Source organism: Phallusia mammillata, chromosome 1 (assembly GCF_965637545.1).
Source record: "Phallusia mammillata chromosome 1, kaPhaMamm4.hap1.1, whole genome shotgun sequence".
In the NCBI taxonomy this organism is placed as follows: Eukaryota; Metazoa; Chordata; class Ascidiacea; order Phlebobranchia; family Ascidiidae; genus Phallusia; species Phallusia mammillata.
Window position 1 is genome coordinate 3,466,702 of NC_137252.1, and position 22,867 is coordinate 3,489,568.

At 34.4% G+C, this 22,867-nt stretch overlaps 2 protein-coding genes across 3 annotated transcripts; one reads left to right on the forward strand and one right to left on the reverse strand.

The window, feature by feature from the left end:
• The first annotated feature begins 2,403 nt into the window (after positions 1 to 2,403).
• On the forward strand, positions 2,404 to 10,018 carry LOC145222935 (uncharacterized). 2 transcript variants are annotated; one of them, XM_080089197.1, is made up of 10 exons: positions 2,404 to 2,774; positions 4,104 to 4,221; positions 4,595 to 4,737; positions 4,996 to 5,085; positions 5,287 to 5,398; positions 5,849 to 5,900; positions 7,101 to 7,171; positions 7,569 to 7,640; positions 7,985 to 8,040; positions 8,787 to 10,018. In XM_080089197.1, the coding sequence occupies exons 1-10, from the start codon at positions 2,517 to 2,519 to the stop codon at positions 8,829 to 8,831; spliced, it is 1,017 nt and encodes a 338-aa protein (XP_079945323.1). In that variant the 5' UTR covers positions 2,404 to 2,516; the 3' UTR covers positions 8,832 to 10,018. The 2 variants fall into 2 exon arrangements, with proteins under 2 accessions (XP_079945323.1, XP_079945315.1); XM_080089189.1 differs by having other exon boundaries at positions 2,406 to 2,774; positions 5,284 to 5,398.
• A 400-nt stretch (positions 10,019 to 10,418) lies between these two features.
• LOC145222949 (uncharacterized) lies at positions 10,419 to 22,664 on the reverse strand. Its single transcript, XM_080089211.1, has 9 exons — positions 22,576 to 22,664; positions 22,144 to 22,259; positions 19,815 to 19,899; positions 17,308 to 17,475; positions 16,310 to 16,375; positions 14,982 to 15,173; positions 13,107 to 13,285; positions 12,801 to 12,842; positions 10,419 to 12,282 (listed from the first exon to the last, which is right to left on the reverse strand). Exons 1-9 carry the CDS (start codon positions 22,595 to 22,597, stop codon positions 12,226 to 12,228), a joined length of 927 nt encoding a protein of 308 aa, XP_079945337.1. The 5' UTR covers positions 22,598 to 22,664; the 3' UTR covers positions 10,419 to 12,225.
• Between the last annotated feature and the right edge of the window lie 203 nt (positions 22,665 to 22,867).

Here is a 22,867-nt window from a genome sequence, read left to right on the forward strand (position 1 = left end):
TAGAACAATTACAAATTTTGACAACTTCTATTATAAAAAATAGCTGATGAGTACGTGTATTTAAAAACCAATGAAAACAGGCCAAAGTATTGTGATGGTTTTAATATGTTGTTGTATAAGACCATAGGCTACCTTAAATAAACTTGCCACACTTTTTAACAAAATTAGAGTAATAGGGCATATTTCGGTAACTATAAGGATTCATTTAACTCACGACCTCTGACCCTTGCCCTTTAACCTCGCCTAATGCCCTTATATGTCCAACCTGTGGACATGCAGTCGTTAACATTTTGGAACGAGCGTTCTTTCTACGAACAAACATCAAATGTTTGTTGCAGCTAATAATAAACCTTGATTTGGAAAGCTCACGGGCGTTTTATTACGCATTCGAACGTCACTTTCGTCCAACGCATTTCGAGTCGCGATTTCCCGGTAAATTGTGACGTAACAAAGTGGCCTGCACGATTTTTGACGTCACGGGTCAGTGCAAGGCAGCGGCGTGAAGTAGTAAACGCGCGATGCGGTTGTTTGTTGCGTCATAAGGGGTGTGCGAGGACAGAGCGCGGTCGGAGAAATTGGCTGGCTTCTAGTTCGTGATTTTACGAGTAATGTGCTTGGTTCAACAGTAGCCAAGTTTTTCTGAATAGCTGAATTGAGTCAAGGCCAGCATTTACACAGAAATTGTTTAAAGGAGCTTCCGTCGAAAACCTAAATTTTCGCCATAATTGCAAGTCATTGCGTTAAGATGTGTTTTTGGAGTGTTTTTTATTGTTTGTTTGTAAACGTTGGTTTCGGTTAAACGTGTTGAAGTATGTAAAACGCTACCATCGGAGTTTTACTAGAAGGATAGTACATGGTTATGAGTAATAGCCTGCTTTATAACACATACTTAACAATCGCTGTTGTCACCAAGAATAAATTTCCAGTTCGTCAAAGCAGAAAAAAGTCTCCGTAGAAAAGATTTTAAAGCAGACTTTATTAACATACGGAAATCTTTAATTATGGCGTTTAATGCTTTTTGTGAATTACTAGTGTCAACGTCAATTAGTTACGGCCATTATCGGCAGCCAATTAACGCGTTGAGAGATTGAACGACAAAAAAATCAACTTTCCACAAACGGGGATTCCCGGCGCGGTGACGTTGACGTCATAATGGTGCGTCGCGAGGCTTCGCGGTAAACAAGATTGTAAGTCGTTCGAGAATTTCGTTTCCGATCGCCTTCTATGGAGTTGGCAGTCGCATCGCCGTCAATTCTCTGCTGAAGGTGATGACAGACGATCGCACATAAAGATCTTATCTGACAGAGGCTCTGAATTAAGTGTTGTCAAAACGTTTAGTTAGAGGTATAAGTTGCGACTAAAGTAAGATTGTCAATGTTTTGACTACTTTTTTGTAACAACTACAAAGACATGTTTGACTTTGAAACTAAGCGGCCAAAATCTGGTGGGATACTCCTCAATATGAATGTTATGTAATATGAGGTAACTGAGAAACAGAAAACGAAAAAAAAAACGGTAGCATTATTGTCTTAATGTGGGCGGGAGGTTATAGTAAACTGAATCTAAAAACCTCCGCCTTACAACCAAAAATATTTTCAAAAATGTCTTGTTGTGATCTTTTGCTATGCGGACATAATATTCTTTATTCTTAGGGTTTAGGCAAAACTCGATTCTTAAAGTTGGTCAAAACATTCAGTTTAAGAAAAAGTTTAAAAGATTTTGTGATGATATTGGCACAAAACGAGGTGACCAACTTGTGTCCCTATTTGTGGCGCGGGAATTCAGACCTTGCCATAGAAATAACAACCGGCTTTGACTTGTAACCTAACGGCATGCAATTTTCCCACACTTGCAAAATCTTGGCAACGGATGCATACGAGCGCGCATCAAAGCCACATCGCAGCCCGCATACTTGCATAAAAGGATACTTTTGTGCAGCAATATAGCACAAGACAAGTTTTTCAAGAGTTCGTCTCAAAAAACAGGAAATACCGTCGTAAAATGCCTTTGCCAATTGCAAACGCTTTCTGAATTTATTTTGGTCCTGTTTACACTTCACCGCGTGCAACACGTGCAGGTGTAAGTCCTTTTATGGCAGTAACATGTGCTTCGAACATTCCTTTTTTGGAACCGTATCACCATATTTGTCGAGTGCCCTCCATATTTGGGCGTACGCTCCATCGCCATGTATTCATCCGCGCGCAAGAATGCGACCTGAAATTCGCCTTCCTGTTGATGCACGGCAAATTTATTTCGGTAAATTATGTAATGCATATATATTGAGTCAAATTGGATGAGTTTTAAACTAAATGTGTCGGCAAAGGAAGCAATTACCGCTGCGACAATTTTATTTTTTCGCGCGGATGGTTTGTTTCGTCACAAACCCAGTCAGCTGTTCGCGTCAGCAGCCAAATACGGAACTGAAGCAGCTGCGAACAACACAGCGCGAAATTTTAAGCCAGAATTCTCGTTTTTTGCAGATTTCGTAAATAATTTAACATTTTTTGTCAACAAAAATGAAAAGCCTGAAAAGATCAAGAATAGACGCTGGTTTAGACAACATGAGAGCAGATGAACATTTAGCTTTAGACTCAGACGACGACGATTCTTTGGCTTTGGACGATAATTCAAGCCATGGTTCCCGTCCTGGAACCCCGCAACCGAAATCAGGGAAGAAAACCCGCGGTCGTGTGAAGATTAACATGGAATTCATCGACAATAAACTTAGACGCTACACGACTTTCAGCAAAAGGAAGTCTGGAATCATGAAAAAGGTTGGTTTTATTGGTTAAAATTGTACTTTATACACGAGGTACTCAAAAGTTAAATATGAAAAATGACAGGCAAACTTTGTACAAAAGTTTACCATGCTATGAAGTACTAATCTAAGCAGCATAGTGCAAGCTTGTATAGAGTAAGTTTGAAAAACAGGTCATATTTTAAACTAAAAAATGGTAAATATATTAACTTTAGTCTCAAATGATTGGTTTCCTTGCAATGAATAAATGAATATAAAGTCAAATTTTAGGAATAGTTTTCAGAAGTATCTAGATAATATTATCAGTTACAGCACCATGTTTTCATAACTTAGCTTATTGTAAAGTGTGATGCTAATTGCTAACTATCTGTACCTAATGTACATGTGTTGTTGTAAATTTAGTGGGTCACTCTTAAATTAACCATCAAGACAGTGAATTTGTTTGCATTTTTTATCAGTGCTGATGTAAAACACCCAATTTTTTATTAAATGGTATCTGAATATAATAGCACGAATCAGATTATGTGTATTAGTAAATTGTGATATCATTTAGCACAGTTACGTAAACTACCTTCTTGAGTCAGCTTTTTCTGTTGAATCAACTGATCTGGTGTCATTGTATAGTACGAGAAGACGCAGGAAACGACTTGACGTCATAATTCATTCATAGACCAGTCAGAGCATGCCCTCACGTTGCAAGACGTACATCGCCCTCAGTTTAATTCAATACGCGTCAGTTGACCTTTTTGGCCAGTGTGATGTCACAAAAATTCCAAACATGGCCAAATTGCAGAGGATTCCTGTTCGAACCTTTCATACCAAATTATGTCACGTCCTACACACTATCGCATTCTGATGATTTCCTGGACTAATGACCAGCCTAATGGCACCGTTGCATGTAGTTTTATTCATAGAATCTGGTTTCCTTGCTACTTTGTCAATTGAGTTTAACATGTACTAAAGGTTTGCTTCCATATATGGTCAATCAAGTGAGTTTGTGTCTTCCTTATTAGGAAGCTTCTCATTGGCAGAAAGTTTCTGCTGAACTAAATATAAATTTATATTGATGTTCTGCCAACCTAATATCTTTGGCTTGAAATTGGTGTCAGGGGATAAGATAGCTGGTACATCATGCCCAAAAACATTACAGCTTACCATGAATTTGCCTTATTCCATGCTCCTTTTGTTTCATGAGCTAAGATTAAACTGTATTAATGTTTTTTATAAGAACATTAGTGAAATAAATACAATCACACATTGTAATATTGTTGGACGAAAAACAAAATTTTTTGTACTTTCTATTATTGGTGAAACATTTTTTCAATCTTTGTACCTTACTCCACAGGCACATGAACTTGCTACACTTACCGGAACTCAAGTAATGTTGCTGGTTGCCAGTGAGACTGGACATGTGTACACCTTCGCCACACGAAAACTTCAACCAATTTTATCAAGTGAAGCAGGTAATTACATAATATCACCAATGCAAATTTGTATGTAAGTGCCATTTCCAACCTAAATCTTCAAAAACAAAATGAATCATTTATTTGAATGTCCCTGAAGTAAAAAAATGCACTTGGGTATTAAAATTTGACTATTTTGCAAAAAAATTACGTTTCAAAAATTTTGATGACACTTTACAATTAAAACTTAACTGTCCCTTTAAATAGCCTTTTAAATTTTGCATAATTTTAAAAATTGAGTAGAGCATAGTGGGTATATCCATGTTACATTATATTAGAGTTTTTAAACAAACAATCATTTACCTGTGTTTGAAACCGGCCAATATAAATTTGATAAACATAATAAACAAAGGTCAATTACAAATTTGTGCAGGAAAGCAATTGATCCAGACATGTTTAAATTCTCCTGACCCTGGAGATTCATCGGCAGCTGTGAACTCCGCACAAGATGAACAACGCATGAGCGCACAAGGCTTCGAAGAACCTGAATTGTCATACATTCCTGAAGAAACAAAGGTAAAAAAATGCTTTTTCAATTTTTGGGCTGCACAATTAATGGTTAAAATCCTGCCAAATTGTATACAATAAAAAATGTTGCAACTCAACAAATTTGTAAAGCAAGTAAGATAGCATTGTGTTTTGTAAAATTGTTTGATACAGTTAGTAATAAAAAAAAAAACATTTCAACGAAAACACTTCTCATAATTTTTTTTACTTTCATTGTCATTCTTTGCTGCCAAATGTAGTTACTTACAATGTTCATTTTAATTGCAGGATGCAGTCCTAGCACAGAAGACTTACCATATCATGAACAGCATATCGTCACAACAGACCGAGCATTCACCAACTCCACCAGCTCAACAGGTAAGAAAAAAATTACTTGCAAGTCAACGAAATGTCCAATCTTCGTTTCTCGTTTAAAAAAACCGAACAATTAATATAAAAATAGATAAAGAATTTACAATAAAACATTTTATCTTTGAAAAAAAGGAAAAAAAGTGCTTGTTGTTTGATAGCTGTAATGTACATAGCTTTTGTAACAAAGCAATTTTTCGTTTTTAGCAGCAATCATCCCTGCCCGTAAACCTTGTGGCCATGAGCAATTCAGAAAGTGTGAAAGGGCCAACAATTCATCTGCCTTCTGCCCAGGGCCTGGCACTTATGCAGACGCACCATGGTATGTTTGCAGTTCTTTTTGATTCATATTTTGTTCCCCTGTTGGTGTCAGGTTCGAATTTCCAAAATGGTTGGTTTCAACCTGTGGCAAACATGTGTTTTTGTACTGTAAAACCATTTAGCAACTGTGCTAGTGTATCACAACACATATGTAGTCCAATATTATAAACAACACATACAGATAAAACATTTCATACATTTTCACTGCAAAACAACCCTGTTACCTTAAAAATAGGGTGTCAACTTGAAATACACTAAAAAAAGAACATAAAATAGGCCAGTGTACACCAAAGTATATGGTAGCATTATCATAGATAACAAGATTTCACATAGATAACAAGATTTAAACTTTTTTGCTTGTTTTAGTATTTCATTCTTTGTTGTTAGCTGCACTGTAATGTGAGCCATCGCCAACCACAAGTTTTTAATTGTATTGTGTTTTATTCTTTAGGTGGAACGCAATTGGATCATCAACACTTACTATCATCACACTCTCCTTCCAGGTAAACAAAAGTTTTTGTCATTTATTCACATTTGTTTGAGAGGCACATGGTCGAAAAATAACTGAATACATGATGTTAACAAAGAAAGGTTTTGTCAGTCCACATGAAATACATTGAACCCCGGACTGTTTTAACCCAAAAATTTGTCTGCATTAAGATTAACCGTTCCGTTTACAAATCAATTGTGCCTCAAGTTTTGTCCCAATTAGGCGAAGATCCAGAATAGCTGATGTCGATTAGTTAAAGCATGGGTGGGCAACCTTTGTCACTGTGGGGCCAAATACAATTGCAATAATTAGATTGCGGGCCGCACCTTTATATAACACAAAGTGATTTTACTTCGTTGTATACCAAAAATGCCTTAATACAAGTAAAATTCGCATTTGATTCTAGCAGCATATTGTCAGGTCGCAGAAAAATAGCACCGGGCGCATTAATCTGCTCAAAAATATATAATAGTTCAACTCGTTTGCCAGTACATTTGAAATTCAAGTGTCTCTGCGGGCCGCACAACTTTAATTAAAGGGCCGCAGGTTACCCACCCCTGAGTTAAAGCATTACCACTAGTGATGGAACGGGTACCTGGTACTCGGTACTCGGTATCGATACTCGTACTCAGTATCGAAATTTTTTGTCTCAGTTTTCGATACCAACGTGCGAGTACCAAAGGCCGATTTACACCATAAGAATACAGGAAACTTTATGCCAATATTTGCTTCGGACAGCATAAAATTGGAAAAGAGTTCTGCCAGTTTACGTATATCTTTTTCACTATCACGTTGAGATTACATTTTTCGGCATGTGTGTGTGCACGCTTGTACCCCGACCATGGCAGATAAATTAGCGAGTGATATACAACTAAGTACAACACTGTAGTTAAGTACTCGGTAATCGTACTCGGTACCGAAGGTATCTACATGTGGTACTCGTACTCGGTATCGATACTCGCTTCAAAACCTGGTATCGTCCCATCACTAATTACCACATTACAAATCTTTTGTAACTAGAGTTTTGTCTGAATTAGATGAAGATCCAGGTTTACCGCATCCAGTTAAACCAATGTTTACTGTATAACTGCATTTTTAGCAGGAAAGTCTCATTAAAGCTTAGTTTGTGTTAAGAGTTGTAGTTCTAAATTGACTCACGCTTAACATTTCCCTTGAAGAGGCGAGATGAACATGTTGTTGTTTTTGTTTGTAGCATGCACATGCTTCCTTCACATGACCCATCGACCAATATACATCACAGTCCACAACATAAATACCTTTACTGTAAGTAGAAATTTGGAAACAATTGTAAAAAGTAAATACTTAACTTTACTGTATAATTTTGTTCAAAAAAATTTGTAAAAAAGGTAAATCCTTTGTAATGTAAGTAAAATTTTACTGCAAGTAAAAACATACAAAAAATGATAAATATATTTCGTAGGTAAAGAAATAACATAAAAATGAAAAAAATACAAATTGGTTTTGAATGTTTTGGAAAAAACGTTCTAAAATCTAATTTATAAAAACTCATTGTTTTGTACTTCTGGCACACACATAACATTTAGGTGAAGTAACATTGTTTTCAATATGTAGAGAAGTAGTCAACTATTAAAACCCGTTCATTGTGTTTCTGTGAATTTAGATGTAGACACATATTTTATTCTTTATTTTCTTATTTCAGCTACAGCAAAAACATCAGCAGAAGAGGCACCGATCACTTTATTCAATTCATACGCTGCCTTCCCCAGAACAAGTAAGTCAACCTTTAAGTTGTTACATAACTCTCGAGTTGAGTCAATTGCAAATTTAATTTTATTGTGTACTGTGTGACCTAATTGCAGCCTTTCATTAAAAACTATTTAGTTAATATTTGTCAGTTGGGAGTTTTTGTTGCATAAATGCCTCTCCTACCTAATAATAGTTGTGGATGTTTTCCAAAGCAAGAAAAAATTCTTGTTCACATAATCAACTGAAATAATAAACAGAGAATTAAGTGGAAAAACTTATACCTTGTAGTTTGCATTCTTTGGTAAACGAGCATAAATACGATAAAAACAAATTAATGTAAAAAAAATTCATGAAACTCTTTTTTTGCAGACGTTCAACCATTATTGGTGGCAGATACAAGATCTTTACAAATGCAACAAACTCAGGTAAATAGGACTTTCCTCAACTTTACAAAAATTAAAAAATAAGTATAAACATATTGAATATAAAAGTGAATTAAATGTCATAACCCAATAAACCATTGTAGAAGTAATGAGAGTTATAAAAGAGAAACAATTCCCAAACAAAATTACCTTGCAATTTTTATTTTGGTTTTAAAACTTGAGTTAAGTCTGCATTTATTCACCAGTTTGTAAAAGTTGATATTTCAAAAAAAAATTATTGAAAAAGTGCCATGAAAAAAATGATTTCAAAGTGTTTTGCTTCTCTTTTATGGTTTGTTTGCATGTACACCACCTAGCGGTAGAATTAATTACTGTATTTTACGGACCATAAGGCGCAATTTAAATCCTTTTTTTCCCACATAAATTGATCGTGCGCCTTATAAGCCGGTGCGCCTAATGTATGGATCAAGTACTGCTTAATTGCCTAGGCTACACTCAAAACCAGTACCGATACTATTATTATATAAATAAACCACCGTCTTACACAATAAACTACGGTAAAGGCAACTGTGATATTCAGAGCTTTATATGGGACTTTAATGAGCTTTATACGGTAACCTATACTCCTTAAAATACGTTGCGTTCTATAGTCCGGTGCGCCTTATGTATGAACAAAAAACTAATCAAAGCAATTTATGGACAGTGCGCCTTATAATCGGGTGCGCTTTATGGTCCGTAAAATACGGTATTGTGTTGTCACAGTTCTAATTTTTATCATTTAATCTCAGGTGGCAATCCATAATCAACAGAATCACAAAAAAACAACACGATAATACAAGCTCCATCTTTTCGTCATAAACCTCATGACCCAAAAGTTGTTTTTCTTTCACATTTTGAGCCAAAGTTCCTGTATCGTTCATTTTGTATCACGTACATCGTATGCACTTGTTTTTTTTCTACCAAATTGCTGAAGAACAGTTAAAGAAAATTTTATAATAACTTGAGATCTATTTGTCATTTTTAAGAACTGTATTTCAGCACTTTGGCATTTCTGCTGTATTTAATTTTATGTTATTATTGCATTTTTACCCCGCTGGTAAAATACTCAGAACTAGTCCTATTTATATATTCCCCAACTGTGTTTGTTCACCAAAATATTTACTGAATTGCCAAGACAAATTTGACCATCTAACATCAAGTAATTTTATGTCAAGAGCAAAAAATTTGTAAGAAAACTTTAAAAGGGCACTTTTGCCTTTAATTGCACAAAATGTTCTAAATTTAATTAAAATATAAAAGTTTCTTTTTTTCCTTAGTAGTTTCTATCACATCATTGCCTGCCAATTTATGTCATGTGCCTTTACAGACGCTTATAAATTATTGTTTTTTAAGTAGAGATTACTCACTGATGTCAAAATCTGCCATTGATTTGTTTAGCGCAAAATTTTGTTTGGGCTTTTTCATTGCCATACCAAGCATTAAGTCCAAGTCAGCTGTGTATAAAAAAGGGGGTCTTGTGATCTTAAACAAATAAAAATGGGGTCTTGTGTAAAACAATCAAAATAGGGAGGGGGGTATGCACCCAGTATTAAGTTATATTTTTGTAATTTGGTTCTTCTTTTAAACATTTAATCATTCACAAATTCGACATTTTTCGGTTTCTTGAAATAGCATGATTATGTCCAAGTGTATTGACACAACCCTTGCGCTCACGGTGGACAATCACCAAAACCCGTTGGGCGGTCTGTGACAAGCAATTGCTACCTCCTGAAAATGGTAGATTACTGTGCTAACCCAGCTGAAGTACATTAAGCTTGGTAGCAGTTACTTTTGTCATAGTACATCAAGTATTTCTGGTTTAGTAACAAACGGCGTCACCTGCTGGCAGGACCCGAATATCGTCCAACTATTTGCAGTTCTTCGTTCATTGCCCTTTATTTTATCGTTGGTTTTGTTTTCAATGTTGCCTTTTATTCATTTTGTCGCACATATAAATATATGATAAGCGATTGCAAGAAAACGAGTCTTAAGTGTTATATGGGTAATTATGGGTCCTCTTTCCTGAAGGGGACACATATTGTTTTGTCCCTATTTTTTTTCTTTTTGACACTGGTTTTAGGCCAAGAAAGAGTGCTTTAAACTTTTTACTGTTGAACATTAGGCTGTAATTGTAAAATCTTAATCTTTATGGTTAGGCTACACAAATACATACTAGGCACTTTCCTTTGATGCTAAGATGTTCATTTCAACACAACTGCTTTAAATTCAATGGGTTGGTGCTTCAAAGCTCAGCCTGGAGTCAAACTCCATACACTTTCAGCCAGGCCCTATGTTCAAACACAAGCAATGGCATTTTTTGCCCACTCAGCAAAAATAAAACACTTGTGAAAAGAAACCGTTTGTGAGAAAAAGTGAAAAGATTGTGATATGGAACTTTATTTCGCACATCTGTAGAGGACAGTACCACTATACAAAGGTGCTGTGAGGTGTACAGAGAAAAACAAGTAATTTCATATTGACAAAAACGAAATATAGTTTATAACGGTCTTACTTTAGTTTGGGAAATGAACAGAACAGCTTTTGAAATTTGTGTGTCGTGCACGAAGTTGCTAATGAATTTGAACGTACAGTATATTGCCCATTCCCAATCGTTTTCAAAAAAGGCACAATCACATCAAACGAAATCACTTTTTAGATTTGGAATACTGTTTAGCATTTTTTTACTCCACATCGCCACCTAGCGACAGGGTATATTCTGAATTGTAAAAACCGACGTTCATTAAAAATTATTGTTAACCCACGAAAGTTGTTTCCTCGCAAATTTTAAGCGATTTTGTTGACGAATAAAGAAGAAACTGCGACGCAGTGGAAATTTACACACTAAAATCGTCTTGTGAAAAAAGTCAACACTACATAAACAACAACAACAACAATATACGTAAAATGGCTTCTACCATCAAGAATTTTCTCAATTTGCCTTTGAAACGTTAACAAATTTTTGAAATGCTAAAACAATTTGTGAAATTGTAGATTTTTGCAAAACGCGTAAAAGTTCGTTAAAGACAAAGTTTAGGAAGTTAAAAAGCTAAAAAACTGAAACGAAGCCTAGTTTATATAGGTAGTCGAGTTTGTATGTTATGCAAAAATGGGGAAGTATTTTGGTGTTGAAAATTAGACAACCTTATAAAGGCACATATCATTAAAACACCTTTATCGAAGTCTCAAGGAACAAAAAATAAACGCACCCATAACCTGACGAACGCAAGCACATAAAATCTCCTTTAAAGCACGATAAAAGTTGCAAAGCAAAATGTCTTGATACACCAATGTCAGAAAATGCAACAATTATAAAATCTACTAAAACGTTTTTTATAGATCAATTTGTCAAATAGATTTATACTAAATTATTCAGATAATGTCACATGTACTATTAAGTGGGATTTAAATGTGCTTCAGACCTTAATGAGTTAAGATAGGAAAATACTATTACAAAGTTCCGAAAAGCAAAAGCACTTTAACCCAAAACAACTAGAACAATGACTTGAAAAGGCCAAAAAAGAATCTTAGCACCAATATTTCACTTGGAAGCACCAGTCATTGCTACAAGGTGTATATGAATTAGCATTTAAAAAAACAAACATTACATGGCGAATCGACTATTTATGATACAGTTAGAAATAATCAAACATATATGACTGCACATTTTGTTTAGTGTACATTATTCACTTGTAGATGTAAATACTCTTAACTTGTGAAAAAACACATTAGTGTAACAATGCAATGCTATTCAAAATGTATAAAATTGGATACAAAAGTTTTTGCTTCAAATTGATAAAAAAACATGATTGAAAAAACTGTTTTTTTTAAGTTCTAAACTTTTTTTATTAACGACCATTAGGTAGGAGGACTATTAGTAAAAGATCTGGCCTTGTTGACAAACCAGGGGATGTAAAAAACATAACTTTCAACCTGCATCTAAGCCTTATTTAAATTTGTTTCCTATTGTGGTCTGTAGAACTTTAACGCTTGACATTAAGGGAAAACAAAATACAGTGAAAAAACACAACAACAAAATCAAAAGAGTGAAAAATAAAAAAGAACCAGAAAAGAGAGCAGCAAATTTGATTGACATGCATACACTGGTTGGCGTTAGAGTGAGCCACATTTGCATTGTGCAGCATAGGTGTATGTGAACAAGTGGAAACACCAAAATCGTTTGAAAACCTTTCACGCCAAGTCCATTTTATTGTTGTTGCCAATTCGAAGAGGTTTCAACTGCTCTTCCTAAAAATATGATTTATATGTTTTATTTGTCTAATCACAACACTTATTGCAATAATTCACAGAAAAGTTCTAACTTAACTTTATCTAATTAGCATTATTCTCTACTTTTTAAGTGCCTTTTTGTATGATTATTTAGTTTGCTTTATGAGTACAACACAACTGTTGATAAAAGCGTATGATTTAAAGCAGTGGTTCTCAACCTATCGTACAGATACCACTAGTTGTTCGCCGGAGCTTTAAAAGTGATAAGCAAGTAGCTTTTTGCTAAACTTTATTCAAGTTAGATCATGAGATGCAACTTCCATAAATGGTTTTGGATAAAACTTGTGTTTTCAACATTAGTTTGGAATTGCTAGCCTTGCTGGTTTTCGAAATATGGTTGTACGCAGAGATAAAAAAGTTGTAGTTGGTACACGATCACTAAGTTTGGGAAACACTGATTTAAAGGGAATTTACACACAATTAAAGTTTGAACAAATAAGTAAAAGCTGGCTGTTTAAAGTGGTGAAAAATATTACCTGTTGTTTTCTAAACATACTTCTTCGCTTCCAATGAATCACCTGAAAATCAACAAAAAAACATATAATTACCGCAAAATGGTAAATAAGTTACCTTGATAATCTACAACAACTTGAAAAATCTACAAAAAATGTGCTTTGGTGTCATTTATAGAACAGGAATTTTGTGCTACTATATGCTTAACGATTCTTTTTACACCAAGACCACACAGTTAGCAAAATGTTGGAAATAATGGTCTTAAACCATTGTAGACCTCATAAAATCATAAAGAAGTTTTACAAAAAAAAATAACAGAATGTACAAACCTTGCATGTTACAAGAAGAATGACGATAAAAAGAAAGACCACACAGGAGGCGATGATGACTTGTCGGATAATCACTTTCGATGTTTCAGAACCATTCTGAGATGACACAGCCTCGGGATTCGCAGTGATTGACGTCGTCAAATCCAACTCATCATCATCTGGTTTATCTTCATCAGGTGCTGCAGAACATAAACTGTCTTATTATAAACATCCGACAAAATAATAATAACAGCATATTGAATATAGTGTCATTGCCAGGCATGTTTTATGAACTTTCTATTTGTTCAACCGGCAAATATAAACAAAACATCCCATTTCGGAGTCTGTGCAGGGTAGCTGACATTACCCTGATTGAGACACTCCTAATGAGACGTCAATACATAGGATGATTTGTTTATTTTTGCTGGAAAATCCCCAAAATAAAGTTTTTGCAGCATAATGTTTGATGGGCCACCAGAAAATAGCTTGGCATTCTTAAGTTATATCAGAGTGAAAGGTAGCAAATCATTTAAGTCGACCCAAACCACTTATTTTTTCCCAAATAATGCAGTCATTTTTAAACCAGAATCAACACAAAAGTGGGTATTTTGGTCAAACAAAACCAAATAATTGCCTTTTTTTACTAAAATTTTACAGGTTATGTAGTATTCAGTCAGCGAACTGGTGAAAATACCAGTATTGAATACATACTAAAAACAGTGTAAAAAATTGCATGTACTTACAACTAATTTGTTCTATCATTCATGTGTGTAATTTTAATCAGTTTTTAATGGAACCACTGGTTTGCAAACAAAAAGTAAGGGCTATTACTATAAAGTCCAGGAACACTGGTTGACAAATTTAGAATATGGACAACTGATAATGGCACGAGTATTTGCTAAAACGTTTAAACAACTAAGCATGTGGCATTTACGTCTATTTGGGCTGTTATTTTCCTCATTAAACTTGGTCAGCTTTAAGAAATAGTAACAGATTTGTAAAATTTTGGCACCACGCCCAGATCAGTTCATAAAAGCTGGTTGTGCAAACAAAGCACTTGTGTAATTGAATGGCAGGTAAAAGTGGCTACTTGAGAGTACAGAGTCTTACGCTCGCTCGCAAACCAATCTTCATGTTGACACAGGGAGAAGCAAACAAACCACACGATTTAATAACTGCACAAGCGCTTTCGTGGCAACATAAAGAACTCCCAGCTAAAAATTCTTCCAGGAAATTTCACAAAAATGGCGTTTAAAACTTACCATGTGTGCAGTTTTAGGTTGCAATTTTATTGGTAAATGTTTAAACCCATTCTTGTAGAGCCGTTTATGAAACTGTTAACCCTATCAGCCATGTACATATGCACTATTTGAAATCAAAATGATCATGAAAGACAGTTGTACTCTATTACATTTTAGGCAACACAGAAATATTGACTAAATAATTCCTATTTTAGGGGTACACTAATACACTTTTTCCATGTTTAAAACCACAACCAATTCCAAACAAAGCTAGTAAGCCTGTAGATCAGGGGTGGGCAACCTTTGTTACTGTAGGGCCAATTATAAATGTCAAAATTGGATCGAGGGCCGCACATGTGCATCACACAAAGTGATTTTGCTTTGTTTCTTACCAAATATGCTTAACTACAAGTATAATTCGTGTTTGTTTCTAGCCACATTTTGCCAGATCGCAGAAAACTAGCATCAGGCGCATTAATCAGCTCAAAAATATGTAGTAATTGAACTCGTTTGCCAGTACTTTTGAAATCCAAGCACCTCTGCGGGCCGCACAAGCTTTATTGAAGGGCCGCATGTGCCCGCGGGCCGCAGGTTGCCCACCCCTGCTGTAGATTGTTAGAAAATAAACAAAATAATTTTTCTTACATAAACTTACGTATTTCACAAAATACTTTTTCTTCGTTTTCATCGATAAAGTACGAAGTACACGTGCAGTCATCCGTGACACATACAGCTTTGGGGTAATTACTACACGATATAAACTGACACACGTCGGGTAACGAGCAATCCTGACAGTTTCCCAAGTCATCCTCATCAATTTTATCCAACGGATTCTCATCATCTTTTTCTGAAATCAGACAAAAATAACTTTTATTCTTCACACTTTGCAGCAAAACATGCAGGAGTTGTTATTTAATTGATAAAAAGCAGAACAACTTTACAGAACAAGCCTGTTACATTTGAAATTTGCTTCTTTATTTCTATTTCTACGTACTTTCTTTCTATGTAGTTATTTATATGTCATAATGTTAAAGTTCAGTTAAAGCAACGTATATTAATGTAAAGCAATGGTTTCAGCTTTATGGAGATTACATAAGCAATGCACAATGCATAGAACAGTGGTTCCCAACCTGGAAGGAATTTCTCCCGAGGAAGAAATTATAAACTTGAGGGGAGGAATTTATTTAGATTTTTTACATGTGGTTTGTTAATAGACACTATAGCTCCGGGAATATAACCTGTGAAGTTGATAATATAACCAATTTCAAATAATCTTTGTATGGTTGAGCATCTACTATTTAGTATGTTAGGAACAAATATAAATGTTATGAATTGTTGAGAGAGGAATTCGTGAAAAAAAGTTGGGTACTACTGGCTTAAGTAGTTAGTAACCCAGATTAAGTTAATGTGGTAAAAAAGCTCAGAGGGTTTAACAAAATACGCAACATATAAGTAAAAGCAGAAGTCTACCAACTAATGTTGCAAGTAGTTAACTGACACGGCAGTGAAAAAATACAAGACTTTCTAAATCAGGAGGTGAACAAAATAGGGAAAGAAGATGTCAGTTAGCAAATATTAATTTAATGTGTTTACACTTGATTAAAGATACTGATGGTGCTATAAAAGCGAAATATATATATATATATATATATATCTTAAAATCAAATGTCTTGGACAAATGTCTTAATGTTTTTCATAAATTTCATAAACTTGAATAAGCATAAGGTTCATTATAGTCTTCAGCCACCAAGTAACAAACTGGGAGATTCTAGTTTAAAGTACAAGTATTGCAGTTGAGTGTAGAACTTTATCATAGGTTAAACCTTTTTTGACCATGTTATACTATAAGTTTGCTGAGATCTTTATTGATGTTTGTAACACCTGTAGTAGGTTACGAAACAGTGAGTGGTGTATTTATGAGTTTAACACGTGTTATGTTGGCTGACACATGTAGTAGGAAATGTTCTTGAGCGTTAATCTTACCAGTTGGATCCGGAATCAGTTGCAATCCAGGGATAAAGCCCCATGGTGGTTCTTCTACTTCTGTATCTACAACAACAAAAATTTTAACTATTTTAATGCAAATTTTTTAACTATTTAAAGAGAAAAGTTTCAAAGTAAAATTTAAAAAAAAATCATGTAAAACAAAAAATTAAAATATAAAAAATGTGACAAACTTTTTTTTTCATATATCTTAACAGGTATATAAGCCAAAAATATTTGATAAAGGCTACAAAAGTCATTATTGCACAAGTGTACACAACCATAAACAAACATCTAATTGCATTGTCAAGGACATATGCAAGTTTAGTTACTGCAGAGAAAATGCCAACTGTGCTATTTTTAAACAAAAAATCTGGTTACTAAAGAATAGCGAAACGAAATCTGGCTTTCGACCGCATTTTGCAAACAAACAGTCAACTTAAGTTGGCTAAACGAGGGATAGGTTGAAGGCAATGCAACTAAAGTGGCGTGACAAGCAGTTGAAAGCAGATGTAGCGGACCCCCGGTAATGACTCAACAGTCCAGGACAATGGCAACTGGTATTAAGTGACCCAGAGCGGACATAGGCAGACACCGCGACGCTGTAACACTCTCAAAAATGCCACAGGTTGCATTTGTGTTAAGAAATCTACCTTACTGATGGCTAGGTTCTTAGTCACGGACAATTGGTAATGCCTAGTACACAAATAACAGGGTTTAAAGTAGAGAACCTTAAAGGTAAAAGCTTTCATGCACAATGGCTAAAAGGGTGAGCAAATTCGCATTTTACAGACAAGAACTTTATAATCATTGCAAACACACTATAGCTATTTAACAACTGTTCTGGATATGTGTGCTATAAAATACTTTTCCTGTGAGAATTACCAGTGTTCAAAACCTTAAAAAGTCAAACACAACTTTAGCATCTTGTGATATAAACCCAGGCCACAGCTAAACATTTCGCAACAGTCTGTTATGCCACCTAGCCATGAACATACCAGAGGGCTTAGGAGTAATTTTGATGTCGTCCCTGCAGCAGATGGATAATGAAGCTTTCGCCACCGTGCATCGATAATCCTCTGGGCATTGATGCGCGTCGTTGCTGCACACCACAAGGTCGCCGTTGGACGCACGCATAGCGGCACTGTCACATGTCTTGTTCACGTCTGTGAAAAGGTTAAGAATGTCTCACATAATCGTTCTTGTATATAAGAATGTGGTAAAAGAACCACTTGAAAACATGAAAAAAAAAATGTTTCTGTGGTTTTACTTGGTTTAAAAGTGTCAGTTTAGAATTTTAGACACCCAGCTATTAAATGTACATTTTGAAAAAAAAATTAACCTCTATTTTTGGACAAATTTTGATATGAAAAACACTTGGGTTAGATGAAAAACAGGTTGAAACAAAAAAAGAAAACAATTTATATGCCCCATTTCCAAATGAGACACATAACTTTAAAAAAAACTTAAGTTTCATTAGTATTTGAGTTTCTGACAATAAATGTACTGCAATATTCATTTTACTGATAACCGGTAATTATAATGCCAATAAATAACACACATTCCAATCTATGTACTAGTGAATATTAAAGTTTTGGATATAATATATGTTTCTGATTGAGTCATTTCAAAAGTTTCAGTAAATATTTAAGGTGTATCGAATGGACATGACAACAATAGGTTTGGAAGAGCGCTAGAATAACAACATCTAAGAGAACAATAGCTCGGTGCTCGGGCACAAAACACAACAGACGCTTGCGATTTGAATTACAGATTCCCCTTGATGATTTGATCTGGGAAATATTTTGTTTCCCACGTGTGAAGAGCCTAATTGTATTGAGGTGAAGCTGGTTTGATGTTTAGGGATTTCGACGTTACTTTGATCAAAAATGCATGACAGGTCATTGTCAATGTGAAGTAAAATATTAATTGTGAATGCTTGATAGTTTCTATGCTACATTTATTACAAAATTATTTTCAACAAGCAATCTCTGAAAGAACCTCCAAAAAAAGGAAAAATTAATACACATTTACTAGACAGAAGACAACAATTGCATATTGATGTGCGAAAAAAAGAAATATATATTATATATATACTTCAAATAAAACATTTATCTGTGGGTGAAGGTGTAAATTGTGTGGATGTTTTTTAACTTGTTGATATATTCTTAGAGTATAAAGCAACATAATAAATCAATCTTTGGCATCAAGTTGGACATGACATATATCAAACAAAAATAGGGTTTTATCTAGCCCTAACTGTTAAAATTTCTAAACAAAATAAAGTTGAGTTGAAATTTACACAAGAGCGCCTCCGTGTTTAGCCTTAAATCACACTCGCCCACTATTATCTGCGTTGCACTGATGGGCCTTTTCATTTTAGCTTAACAAGACAAACAAGGGGTGAGTCAGGGCGCTTGACAAGAGACGGCTCGAGGCAGAGCAAGTAAGGTTGCCACAAGCATGTTTTAACACCCACACAAAACTACGAAGCACGCAAGCCAGGTGTTTTCTGACAAGAACATTATACTTTTACTTATAACCCTACCATTTTGTAAATCTATAGGGTCTCCATTAAACTTGAACAAAAAACTTTGGAATATTTCACTTTTTTTTCTTGTGTGAGTTTTTGTAAAAAAAAGCTTTTAACAAAAACCTTTATTCTTTTACTGACAGTTAATATTTATTCAACAATTACAATTTAATGTTGGTAAAGCTACAATGATACTGTTACAAAGCACACATAATCTTGATGACTGATAAATAAGTGGGTAGTATACTGTATGTACATATATCACATACGTTATTTGATAAAACAGATGTATATATATTTGCAAAAAAAATAATCTTAAAGTTGCAAATTTTTTTTTGTTAAAATGAGCTTTGGTATTTTTGATAACATGTCAGGGCTCATTTGAAGTTCAAAGGTTATCAAAGGTCGAATCTTTTTCATATGATGTCCCAGGTCATTATCCAACGCAGTGAGTTTGGGTCGCAAATTATTGGCTTAAAGTGGGAGTAACCCTATACTGTGTTTGGATAAAGTATTTAGTGAAATGTACCAATTTACAGTGGTATTCTATTTCCATCAAATCTTAATGTTGAAAAAAAATTATTCATCTCTTTTTGGTAGAGGATAAAGTATTTAGTGAAATGTACCAATTTACAGTGGTATTCTATTTCCATCAAATCTTAATGTTGAAAAAAAATTATTCATCTCTTTTTGGTAGAGATTGGTTTTATAATTTTAAAAGTGGTCAAATTTTAAGTAAAAATATTTTTTTACTACAATTTTGCAACCTTCATCAATTTTAAAAACTGCAAATTTTTTCTGTGGCAATAAATACATTTATAGTAATTTCAAATTTATCACGTTGACACGACATTATTCACTGTCAGTGTGTGCCAAGCCCATCTGTACTCATAAATCCTTGGGGCCAGGGAAGGGCTCAACAGAGACACAGGAGCAATCAATCAGCATCGTACAAACAGACATAATCCTTACCTATACACTGCGGTAGTTTGGGACAAGGCTTTTCATAGCAATGAACTTCAACTAAGATGCACTCTCTGCCCCCTGAACAGAAGTCCTGAAATTTAAGAGACAGTTTTATTATTGTTTTTTTACACAACAAATAGCACCTAGTGATGCGTGAGGCATGTGCAAGCACACGATTTTTTCCTGTTTGTTCGGTTTCGCTGACGATGGGTTGTTTTGTCAGGATTGAATTTCTTATTGGCACGAGCTTGTTTGTGAGCTTTGGTTGTTGCATTGTAAAGTGACAGAAATTACAGAAGTATACAATTATCAGTATTAAAAACATGTTTATTTAAATTTTTAGTTGGCATTTATTTCAAATTTAGAAAAAAGTAAAACAAACATATAAATAAATATGCCATTTATCCCAAAACCTGGAAATTTTACTGTTCATTCTTATGATCTTTGTGCTTCATACTTGAATATTTGTAAAACATTTTTTCCATGAACATGACTTTTAGTGTATGTTTAAAGCTATAGATAAAGGCAAACCAAATTGTCGATGTAGTTCGAATTACAAAGCTAAGTGTTGCGTGATGACACATTATCACATAACTGACAGAATTCGGCCCCAGGCAACAAATAACTCAAGTACATTTTTGTGCAGAAACGCGCTGCTGATCAACAAGCACAGCGACTCGGGCAAAAAACAAGCATCAACTGATCGGAACAAACATTTCTCTCATATCCTGAAGCGTAAAAGTAACTGGTCAACGAAGCGCTTGACCTTAAAATCAACGACCCACAAAGTTCAATTAATTTGACTTGATCAGGGCAAAGGTGTTGAGATTGTCGAATTGGAAGTGGTTATTTTGGGGGCTGGAATCTTTTTGAGTTGTAAAATGTCAAAGGGAATAAACAAACCTTTAGGTTTTGCACCTACACCAAAAAAGCAAGTAAAAACTTGTGTGGTATTGTAAACAACTTTGTAAATAAAGGCAAATTGCTTGCAAAATACCCTTTAAAAAAGTTGCACACAGAACAACATTCAAAACTATATATAACAGAAGTTTGGGCAGTTGCATTTTACCCTCTATCATAAAAGCTAATGCTTTGAAGGGGAATAACAACATATTTCTAACATCAAGCTCTTATTTTTACATTTATTATCCTTACAAATATGTCGACATTAAGAGTTTCACTCAACTCCCATATACAAGTTTCATTGTTGCCAACCATTTATAGTTTAGTTGTCATGTTCAAGATGGGCAACATGACCGCAAGAACATGAAAGGAAGTTTAATGGTTTTTCGATGTAAGAGGTTGTGGTTCACTTGCAAAGAGCAAGAATTCAAGTACTGAGTCTTTGTTATTCACTTTGCGCTGAAGATCCACCCAAGAAAAAAATGCAATAAGTATGAAGTCAAAAAAATGTGACTTTGGTGCCATATCTGTACCTGATTTTTTTTTTTTTTTGCATACACATAATATTCTTGTAAAGCAATGAGTTTTAAATAAATGAAAACTAAAGCAAAAGGGGACATTATCAACAGAAAAAAGGTATGGCCAACAGTTCATATTATAAACCACCAAATGCATTCAGAAAAAAAATGTTCTGTATTTTTTGCATATGCACACACATAGCATTTTTGCAATGCCATATTTTTCAAATGTATATGTCAATAAATACTAAAGCAAAATACTACATTATCATTGGAAAGAAAGTACGACCAACTGTTCACATTACAACTAGCCACAAATTGCTTTCGGAAAAAAACCTTCCTTCCGTATGGCTTCCTGCGGGGAAAGCAATTTAATCAGATTATAGGGAAGGGAACGCACTTGGTGTATACCACAGCTTTCAATCTAAATAGCTCCCAAAGCCACAAAAAGGGCAAATGGAGCTCAGGGAATTGACTTTACTTCCCCTAGGCCGGTGTAACTTATTTCCAAGGCAATAATGCAGGTTGAGTGCTTGAATATTGAACGTGACATACACACCACTAGAGCTCTCCCACTTGAGCTATTTCAATTCAATTTATATCAACCCCTGAACCTTTTTAAAACAGGCAAGTGTTTTTACAGTTCTGTATACATAATATCTTGTTTTTTACATTTTGTAGCGAACAAATGGTGTCCAAGAAAAAAATCTACTCAAGTTTTTTTTAGCAAAGGTTATTAAAAACACAACAGTTGGATATTTTTACAGCACATGTACACTAAAATATGTTTTTTACAGATTGCTGGTAACAGAATAAGAGACCAAAAAGACCTACCCACATTTAATTCGTCAACATTTGGAAAATCAAAATTATATTTATTGTTTTTAATCCATAAAAATTAAAATGTAACTTACTGAAGTACATGTAGGGTTGCAAATACAAGGCTCACATGCCATAAAACCACCTAGGCCACATTTCTCATGGCATTCTGGACAAAGAAGACCACTGGATGTGCCCAAAAGCACTACAGCTAAACATATAAAAACAGTTTACATTACAAAACGCTTGGAAATAAATTTTTAAATTTTAAACTGGATAAATTTCATTGCATAAACATCTAGCTTTGTTGGTAATTTGAAAAAAGCACAACAGCTGAAAAAATATGAAGACAGTTTATATTGCAAAATGCTTTGACGATATATACTTCATAAATTTGTCTTGCATAACATCTAGCTTTATTGGTCATCTGAAGAATAAAATCATGCAAATACCCTACAGCTTATGTAACATATATTTTATATCAAATACTAAAAACACAACATTAAAACAAATATATATCAACTTACCTATTATGAGAATACTAATCATGTCCACACATTTAACCCATGTCAATTAATCAATTTTACAAAACAACAACCTGTTTTTTTGAAAAAATATCCATTTGGTTAATTTTAAAAAAACTATAAATGTTTTAAAGACTATATATAGTTTATTCTCCTGAAAAAATTATATTTATTAGTAAAATAAGAATAAGCCACAGGTTTGGTATGGATAAGGCATCCAGTACATTAGATTAAACTGTAAAAAAATCTACATAACATGTAGCACTTAAGCTACAGAATTATCTAATTGACAAAA

Bases quoted from the DNA above. Each gene is read 5' to 3' on its own strand.
- LOC145222935 (XM_080089189.1), top strand. From the start codon at position 2,517: ATGAAAAGCCTGAAAAGATCAAGAATAGACGCTGGTTTAGACAACATG. The intron at 4,738-4,995 runs GTAAAAAAATGC...TTTTAATTGCAG, and splicing joins ACATTCCTGAAGAAACAAAG to GATGCAGTCCTAGCACAGAA. The intron at 8,041-8,786 runs GTAAATAGGACT...ATTTAATCTCAG, and splicing joins TACAAATGCAACAAACTCAG to GTGGCAATCCATAATCAACA.
- LOC145222949 (XM_080089211.1), bottom strand. From the start codon at position 22,597: ATGATTAGTATTCTCATAATAG. The intron at 13,286-14,981 runs GTAAGTTTATGT...TATGTTCTGCAG, and splicing joins AAAAGTATTTTGTGAAATAC to CACCTGATGAAGATAAACCA. The intron at 12,843-13,106 runs GTTTGTACATTC...GTTGATTTTCAG, and splicing joins TTCTTCTTGTAACATGCAAG to GTGATTCATTGGAAGCGAAG.